The following is a 9,995-nucleotide window of genomic DNA, read 5'->3' on the forward strand; positions in this document are numbered from 1 at the left end:
TTTCCACTTTAGAGAACTTCTTTCATGGTTGCAGTTTTTTTTGAAAAGCCTCCTAGTGTCTTAATAAATTGAAGTTAATCTATTTTGAAATCCATATTTAAATATCCATCAAAACGTTTTTTCTGATAAAAAATGAAAAATATATAATGAAATAAATCGGTAGTAAAACTGTTTCAAAAACTAAATCCAGTTGCTTGTGGATAAAAGATTATAGACAGATTGAATATTTTATAAAACATTTCATAGTTCTAATATGGTTGCCATGAAAGATTGAACTGATGGTAAGGTGTCAAAATCATTTAAAACCAGAAAATATGATAAAATATGATTAAATTAAATTGAAAATAATTATGGATATGATTAAGTTATAGAACCATTAATAGAAGATATATTAACAGTAATTTATTTGGATGGTCTCAAATTGAATGATATACTTATTGTTTTTAAGAGTTCTAGGTATACTAATTAAATAGTGAGTGACATTTTTTGTACATATCATTGAGAAATAAATTATTTCTAAATAATATTCATGTTTTAATAAGATAAAAATTATTAGTGAATTAATCTAATAAAATATTTTTATAAGATGATTTTTTTAATCAATCTATTTAAATAGAATAGACTATCTATTCATCAAAACAAACACACTTAAAATCATTTTCCGATGGTTTCTGTTTGGGCGACTTTCCATTGCGTGAGTCTCTCCTCATGCATGCAGGTACAATTCCATTGCTTTTTATTATTGTTACTATAGACAATAACTTGATTTTATTCAAATGCTGTTATATTCCATCCACAATGAATTCTTCTTTTCGGTTTTTATTTAATCATTACATGCCTATTTAATCATTACATGCCTGCACGTAAACACAGTTTTCTAATATTATATTTTCTGTATTTAACTTATAAATTTTGAACTAGTTGGCTTTTAAAAACAAAAGAAAAATTTAGAAGATAAGTCTAATTTTGGAATAGAAAAAAGTAAGACAATTTCAACTGGAATAGATTAGGAGATAAGAATGTAATGAGATCATCAAACAGCTAACTAATTAAAAAAAAGTAATGATACAACTTACAGACAGAACAAAGCGGGAGATTCGGTAAGTTGCTAAAACACATACGAATAAAGAGTTAAAAAAAATATTGAGTGTTTATTTGTTGGAGATTAGTTTGGAGTTAGTCTCATAGTTTCTCGGCAACCAACTTTTGCTCTGCCTTAGCAACGTCATTTCTGTAGAAAAAAATGACCTCTTGTTCATCCTCGGCCTCCTCATTTTGCACACTCTCCTTTCCATTTCTCTTGTTTTCTTCTTATTCTTTGTAGCCTCCCTCCCTCCCTCTCTCTCTCTTTCTCCTTCTCCTGTGTCTTACACAATTAATGGCGTCTTTAAATTTGAAGATGAAGAAAAGGGAGAATTATGGCACCGAACCTGACAAGAAAAAACTGGCTATGGCCGGAATCCGACACCAGTTACTGCTACTCCTTCGCCGCCGTCACCGTTTATTCCCTCTGGTCTCTGCCTTCTCCGGCTGTCTCCTCCTCCTCCTCCTCTTCTCCTTTCCTTCCCTCCTGTGATCCATCGCTCACCACCAGGCGTACGTTTACATTCATTCATTTCAACAACTTAATATGAAAATCCATCTTCAGAAATTCATTTCTCTGTTTTGTTTTCAGAGGAAGAATCAAATTGCCGTGGAACCCAAGCTTCTCGTACCCGTACGTTAAAAGCTCTTAGCATTGATACATTACCGAATACCTTCTCTTTTTTTTTAATAAACACATGATATCATTATTTTGGTAATCTCAGGAAAATGGAGGAAGATCGGATCGGCACTTATGGAGCTCGAAATTGTCCAACTCCTACTATGGCTGCAGCAATGCCAGTGACACCTTTCAAGGTATGTTAGGCACCCTTAAAAAAAATCCTCTGTTTTATCAGCTGATGCTTATTGGAATGGGTGGCAGTTTTGGATAAGACGAGTCAAACAGATCGATATCTACTGATCGCTACGAGCGGAGGGTTAAACCAACAGCGAACAGGGGTGAGTTTCACATATTATATTATATACTACCTGCTTGGAGAGCCGATTTGTTTCTCTGACTTTCTTTTTTTTTGGGTGGTGGGGGGATCTAACTCAGATAATAGACGCTGTGGTTGCGGCTTACATCCTAAATGCCACTCTTGTGATCCCTAAACTGGACCAAAATTCATACTGGAAGGACACCAGGTCCTCCTCTCTCTCTCTCTCTCTCTCTCTCTATATATATATATATATATATTATTCTCCTGCATTTGAAGGAGATTGAATTTCTTGCTTTTTTCTAACACATAACTTCTTTTGGTGCAGCAACTTCGAAGAAATATTTGACGTTGATTGGTTCATTACGCATCTCTCCAAAGATGTCAAGATCATCAAGGAGCTTCCTAAAGGAGAAGAGTCAAGACTCATTGGCCTACAGTCCATTCGTGTTCCCAGGAAGTGCACACCCTCTTGCTACCTGCAGCGTGTTTTGCCCCTTCTTAAGAAGAAGCATGTCAGTCAGTTTTCTACTCCAAAAGTTGGCCCTCTTTGATATTATTATGAGTATGCTCATGATCAACTCTGATATTGCAGGTTGTACAACTCTCTAAATTCGATTACAGGCTGGCCAACCAGCTGGATTCAGAGCTACAGAAGCTGAGGTGTAGAGTGAACTACCATGCGGTGAGATATACGGAGACTATCAACAAGATGGGCCAAACTCTGGTTGACCGGATGAGAACCAAATCCAAACACTTTGTTGCCCTTCATCTCAGGTACCACAAATAAAGAACTCTTTAAAAAAAAAGAAAAAAAATGAATATAGCTAATCAGATGCGGCATGTTTGTTCTAGGTTCGAACCTGATATGCTGGCCTTCTCCGGATGCTATTATGGGGGAGGTCAGAAAGAGAGACTTGAACTCGGAGCTATGAGAAGAAGGTGGAAAACTTTACACGTGAGGATGAGTTGCTTTCCATATGTATAATAACTCTTTCATCAATTCAACACTAAATTAATTTGCAATGTAATGTGTAGGCGGCAAACCCTGACAAGGTACGGGAGCACGGGAGATGTCCCCTGACTCCAGAGGAGATCGGTCTGATGCTCAGGGGCTTAGGCTTTGGCAGAGAAGTTCACTTGTACGTTGCATCAGGCGAGGTATACGGAGGGGATGCTACACTAGCACCATTAAGAGCTCTGTTTCCAAATATCCATACAAAAGAGACATTGACTTCTAAGAAAGAGCTAGCTCCGTTTGCACGCTTCTCATCACGCATGGCTGCTCTTGACTTCATCGTGTGTGATGAGAGCGACGCATTTGTCACCAACAACAACGGCAACATGGCTAGAATCTTAGCCGGAAGAAGGTATGCATGCATACTTGACATCACATTTTTTCACACTCTCTTGTTTTATAATTTTCACAAAAAAATATATATATATATATGAGCAGAAGATACATGGGACATAAAGTAACCATCCGTCCAAACGCCAAGAAACTCCATAAAATCTTCACAAACAGACACAACATGACATGGGATGAATTCTCAACCAAGGTCCGGAAATACCAAACAGGGTTCATGGGGGAGCCAGATGAAATGAAAGCAGGAGAAGGAGAGTTCCATGAGAACCCGACCTCCTGCATTTGTCAAAAGAAGAAGAAGAAGGACAATGAAAAACTAAAAGAGGACGAGCAAGACTCATGGCCATGGGAGTACTCAGACATTGGCAATGTCCCCATGGCCACTAGAAGCGAGTTTGAATCATCAACCAGAAGTTGACCATGATGAGATCTTCTGACTAATCTTTTCTCCCTTTCTTTTTTTCTTTTGTGCTCTTTATGCAAAGAAACAAACATTCTTTTCCAAAACACAAAATGTAATGTCATTTGAAGGGTTACAAGTAGAAAGAAAGGTGGTCCTGTGTACATATATATATAGACCTCTTTTGTACATACATGTATATGTATATCCATCTTTTAATCTTTCTTTAGTTCTCTTTTGTTTTTAATAAATTAACATTGATTGCAGTTAAAATCAAATAATAGTGAATAGCTGATTACACATGAGGCTATGTAAAAAAAAAAAAAAAATCAGTTCCAGATGTGATCGTCGCATGGATCACAACCTTCCTGAGCAATGTCGGTGATCTGAACGCCGGCGTCGTAGATCTTGCCAGCTTCCCAGTTGGCCGGAAGAACTCGCTGGGACCAGAGCATTTTGCCGTCGAAGCCAGCAGTCACCACGAATCTGAACTGAAGAGGTCCGGTTGGTACTTTGTCAGTGACCCAGACGGCTCCGTGGCTTCTGGTCATGTAACTCCAATGGGAAGAACCAACCTGAGCAATGTCGATGGCTACGACTTCGGTTTGGCCTCCTTGGTATAAGAGCTTTATCGCCAAGTAGTTTGGCTTCTTGCTTGATTCTTCAACTCTCACATTCATCATCTTCTTGTTTCCGTAGTCGCAAGGGACTCTGTTTTCAAAATATATTTGTTATTATATTACTACTAAAGCAAAAATATTAATTTAAATGAAATAAAACTAAGGGTTTTGTTTGGAACCTCTGGTATTGAATGTCCACAACGCCTTGTCTAAGAAGATCTCTGTCGGCGCCAATAACCGGCTTAGCCATGGCCCTGAAGGCTCTGCTGCTGAGGATAAGATCTGTTTGGTTGCTCATGTTCAGGTCGGTGACCATCACCGTGGTTCCTCTGGTGCTGCAAAGAGAAGGGTTGTTGCATCTGACCTGGAAGCAAGCTCCGCAGCCGGCGCCGTCTTTGTATATTGAAGGCACGGCAGCGGCTATGTGACCGGCGAAGAAACTCGTAGCCATAGAACCATAGGAGCAAGCTCCCGCTAAAAAAAAGAGTAGAAGAAAGACAGGGATGAGAAAATAATTATTTAACAATAAGAGAGAGTGAAGGGATGAGTGAATACAGGAGAGAGCAGAGGCAGAGGAGAAATAAGCAGCCTTAGAGCGTTGGAGACATCGGTCGCAGGCGTCAACGGAAGACGATAATAGTAAAACGACGAAGAAGAGAAAGCAGCTTCCCATTTTTGTTTGTGGTTTGCTTTAATACTAAAGAGAGAAAGATGCAACAAAACTTAGTAGTAATATGAATGATAGATAGACAAGAGAAGTGAGGACGGAGTTTGTGAATATATAGTGAAGAAGGGAGTGTGTGCCAGCTCAGCATCTCTATACACATCGGACACGTCATGGTTCCATGCATATAGCCCTGGTCCACTAGGTTAGATGGAAGCAGCTGGCTGGCTAGCTAGTCTACTACCATTCTTCAGTCCACAACTCAAGAAAAAGGTACGCGTTTTGTGGAATTTACATTTGATGTTTCTTTTGACAATGACATCTTTCATCTCCAAAGAGTTCAGAGTTATTTTGTTTTTTCTCTTCTTATAAAAATGAACAAAAGAACCATTCCCCAGTGTGAAAATGAGTAGATGACGTGGTCTTGCACCGACTCTTTGCACCACAGCTGTGTCCCTTCTCTTCCTCGGGCCTTGTACATGTCGGCTTCCTGATTTTTTTTTTTGATTTTGTTAAAGAGAACACCAACCAAATCACTCTATATTATTCACTTATCTAATAATGGTATAAAATTATCCTCTCTCTATACCATTTTGAATTTTAAAGTTTTCACACATATTAAAAAATACAAAGTTTTATATAATTTATTTTGGTAATACTAAACATAATATATCATACATAATTTTATATTAATTTATTAAAAATATATCTATAAATAGTATCAATTGAGATATTATAAACTAGAAATATTAAAATAATTATATACATATAGTAAGCATGAAGTATGTTATACATAATATGCTATTATGATAAGATTTAATTTGTTTTAAAGAAAAATGGAAGTAGTGACAAGATATTATTTTAAAACAAACTTGAAACAATTATTTGTTTAATCACTGCACATATGCCGTATTTTGATCGTAATGCCGCATAACTGACTGTTACAATTTGAACGTATTTTTTATCGTTTACCACAAAATAGCATATAGTTCTTCATGTATTAGGGTTTGTTTGGAATTTGTTCTTATTTTTTTCTCTCCTTCCCTAATAAATGAATAAAATGTCGACCAAGAAAATGAATACAATATTAAAGATATCGTTAGTCGTTGGAAAGTAACCAAACCTTTTGCATAGAACTAGCGCTTAAGCAGGTATTTGAAAGCTAGCCAAAGTTTAGATGGTAGCAGATTATATATTTATATTATATATTTTAAAATATGTGTTTAATTATAAATTATTTTGATGATATAATATTATATAAAAAAGTCAAATCAAATTTTTTAGACAAAATTTAATGCCATTTAAAATTTGTAATCAATTACAAAATATTGTATCTTTTTATTAGTTGAACGAATTTTATTTAATGCTATTTTTGTATATTTTTTGTTCTCTTAAGTAAGTTTAAATCTTTCTTTTTTCCTTAATCAATTCTTTTTGTTGTGGGCCTTGTGGCTGAAAGGTGATAAGCAACTGAGAGGTCAGTAAAAGAACTAAAAGAAAAAGATTGCGTTTACATTCATATGACAACTCACTAATGTCCACTAACAAATTAAGAAGTCTAGAACACGTAATAATTAGGCGTTGAGTATTTAGTATTATTACTAATCTCTCTTGATGTTCTGGTTATTCCTTTATAAGTTTGTTTGTCAAAATTTTGTAGAGAAAAAAACAATGAAACCTTTGGTATTCAATAGATTGGTAATCAATAAACATACATGTGATAACAACTCTGTCACAGCAACGGCATTGATTACGACATGTGAAAATATCTTCACACTCTTCCCTCTGTATCTTCTTCTGTGTGTTCATTGTCGGTGTTATACACAGCATATAAGATAGAGATTTGTCTAGATTCTCTATCAACTAGCTGATCTATTATTATAAAGTAATGATGTTTCTTTCCTGCTGACACGTAGGATGCCATGTCACTAATTCAGTCGTCCAACATCTGACACGTGTCATCTTTAATGAAACGCAGCGTTCGTTTTTTTTTTGTTTCGTTCGGGCTTCGCTTGAGATTGGTGTCGCGCTCTGTTTTGAGGCGCAGTGACCACCTAACTATACGCGAAACCCTAATCCGTGTTCATCAACACGATTGTGTTCTTCGTTTCACTTCGATCTGGTGGAGCTGTGACGATCCGTTTCTGTAACGGAAGGCGTTGTGTTTCTACGTCTTTAATCACATTAGTTCGTAAACCCATGATGAGATTTTCAATCGCGTTGTTCCGTCGGCGAAGTCGGATATAAATTGGTTAGTATCTCTCTTCTGCGAATCGATCGTTGCTACTCATCTCACTTATATTCGAATCTAAATACTCATCTCTCTTAATGTTTAAGCTAACTCCAAGGTTTTTCGACTTGAAATTGGGGTGGTGCTCATCCGTTGTCGAGGAGAAACCGTAATATTTCTGGGGAAGAAATGAAGGAGTTTGTCAACAACTAAAGATTATTTCTTTCTTGAGCGATGACTTCAATATCTCAAGAGAGGTTTGTCGTCAAGAAGAAACATAATCTGACTGAGACTGGAGATTCCGATGCAACGCTGAAAGAAAGATTGTATAGTTGCTTCCTGGGTATTTGTCTTCCCTTAGGAGCCCACGAAGAATATGGGACCAGGATCCGACTCTGCTTTTAGATCTGCTTCAGAGTATTTCATGAAGTCTGACACATTGGCAGGTAGTTTTTGTTTTTTCTCCGTTTCGAGAAACATTAACCCTTTGTTTGTTGACCAATGGTGTCTTTGATATTCTCTAGAACTATCAAAAGAGATGGAAACTACTTCGTTAAGACAACATAGTAGCCCTTATGTGTCCAATAGCGGCCACAACTTCATCACCATTGAGATATCAGTACTTCAAGTTTATGATGTAGATAGAAGAGGTTAGTAGTATACAAAAAATTTAGCCACCTTTTTGACTTTAATAGTGTTTCTATGCAAAAGTCTTTGTCATTGAAAAACAGAGCTGAATTATATGGTTGCTTTCTTTTTTGTTTTTGGTTATAACAGAGCTCCCATGAAGAGAGCCAACCAGAACCGTCTCTTCTCTCTGCGGCCTCACCATCTCACTTATATCTAGAACCAATGAATACACATTAGTTTTTAAGCCGCCCTTGGTCGATATGAAATTATTTCAGCAAGAGGTATGAGTGTTTTTTCTTTCTTAAAACTATACTTACTACTGAACTTAGGAGTTAGAACTCTTCAATTAGTTATTAGCTGATATTGACTCATCTCCAACAAAAATCAGGTGAAGCAAAGAGACAGACTTCGTAACCAATTTGAAGAAAAAAAAACATCCTATGAAAAAAACAGTCTATAAGTGCATTAAAGTGGTTTTGGATGCCTGAAGTGTTGTACATGAAAACAGAAATTTCTAACCAGGTTTTCAACCCGGCTTTTCATCAATATACCATTTTATCCTACTCAGCTTTGTTCTGCTGACCATTCATGAGCTCCTCTTTGACTCCATCAATGAACTCATCTTTGAGTTCTACAAGTTTCTTCAGTGAGTCTCTTTTTGTTAAACCAAGAACCCAAGTCTTCTCATTCAAAAATAAAAAAAGTCTTCTCATTCAGTGGCGAGAGCATCGGCCACGAGGCTAATAAAGAGGTTTAATGTCGTCTCTTCCCGTTGTAATTTGATATCAGGTGAATAACCTGACAAAATAATATTTAAAAATTAACACCAGCAGTTTAAACAAATATCCACGCCACAAACAAATATACAAACATATTCACTCTGTTGTTTTTAAAGAAAAAATTATATTCACTCTGTCGCTGAAAAATGGATTGACATTTATGATATTACAGAACGCAAAAACACAGAAGGTTTAAATAAAAATTAGAAATTCTTCACCAGAAGACGGTCCGTGATTGACCATGATAATGCATATGTAAGTTGTCGAGGTTTACAGTTTGTGAGCTCTTTAGAGTTTTGCTAGAGTCTGATTGTGGGGTTCCCACGAAACAGTTTCAAATCATACTTATAAGAACTTGGATCTAACTTAAGATTCTCTTGGGTGAATAAACAACTTCTAATTATGTTATTGATACTTGAACAGTAGGAACAAGAGTGCTGTAAATGTAAATGTTGTGTGGTTTCAGTGCATAAAGGATTTGGATTCAAGTATGTAGACTTCATAAAAAATTGGAACGGGTCCAAATTTTTGATATTGGTAAACGAAAGAAGGAGATAATGACCGTTGGGGTAGTGGTGGACTAGACTAAGATTACTGAAATGAGAGAGCAGAAGAAGGATTTGATAAATAAGGTACATGATTTCATTTCATAAACACATTTCTATGCTACAGATGTTGGAATACGCTTCATTTGTTGTGAGGGTTTACAGGAATCTACGGCTGGGTCTGGATTGGTATAAAATACTTTTTTTTAATCAATAGAACCTTATCCATTTACTTACGGAGCAATGCAAATGTGATATCTAGAGTTCTTGGGTTTTTAATTAGACATTTTATATGTACCCTTTCTAAAAAAACATGTATATACATGTACATGTATAAAGAGTAACGATAGTTTCATATTATTTATCTATCTATCTTAAGATATTTTTAGTTTATAATGAAAAGAAAAATAATATTGTTTTGACAATTTATAATAGTTAGACAAGTGTAGTTCCTAAAATGAACAGTGAAAAATGTTGTAAAAATTATGAACTTAAGTATTATTTTAAATTAAAATAAATTAGACATTTAAAACTATTTGCATTATTTGTTTTTTAATCGTCTGTCCGCCCGTAGGGCGGGTTTACCCTAGTTTTCTATATAAGCTAAGTAGCGTAAAGGAGTCCATAATAGTCTTCTTATGCTCGTTGTTTTTATATAAGCCCATGCTCATTGTTTTTATATAAGCTCATCCCTGGTTCGGCCCACTCCAGTTAGCATTCAAATTCAGCTGTAATTTCCT

General features: G+C 36.0%; 1 protein-coding gene and 1 pseudogene across 1 annotated transcript; one reads left to right on the forward strand and one right to left on the reverse strand.

Moving 5' to 3' along the window:
• Nucleotides 1-1,199: 1,199 nt before the first annotated feature.
• LOC130503915 (protein ROOT HAIR SPECIFIC 17-like) lies at nucleotides 1,200-3,824 on the forward strand (annotated as a pseudogene).
• Nucleotides 3,825-3,927: 103 nt separating this feature from the next.
• LOC130503914 (expansin-like A2) lies at nucleotides 3,928-5,166 on the reverse strand. Its single transcript, XM_056998488.1, has 3 exons — nucleotides 4,963-5,166; nucleotides 4,587-4,881; nucleotides 3,928-4,498 (listed from the first exon to the last, which is right to left on the reverse strand). Exons 1-3 carry the CDS (start codon nucleotides 5,078-5,080, stop codon nucleotides 4,117-4,119), a joined length of 795 nt encoding a protein of 264 aa, XP_056854468.1. The 5' UTR covers nucleotides 5,081-5,166; the 3' UTR covers nucleotides 3,928-4,116.
• Nucleotides 5,167-9,995: the final 4,829 nt, after the last annotated feature.

The sequence above is a fragment of the Raphanus sativus genome, unplaced genomic scaffold (genome assembly GCF_000801105.2).
Source record: "Raphanus sativus cultivar WK10039 unplaced genomic scaffold, ASM80110v3 Scaffold1227, whole genome shotgun sequence".
Taxonomy (NCBI): Eukaryota; Viridiplantae; Streptophyta; class Magnoliopsida; order Brassicales; family Brassicaceae; genus Raphanus; species Raphanus sativus.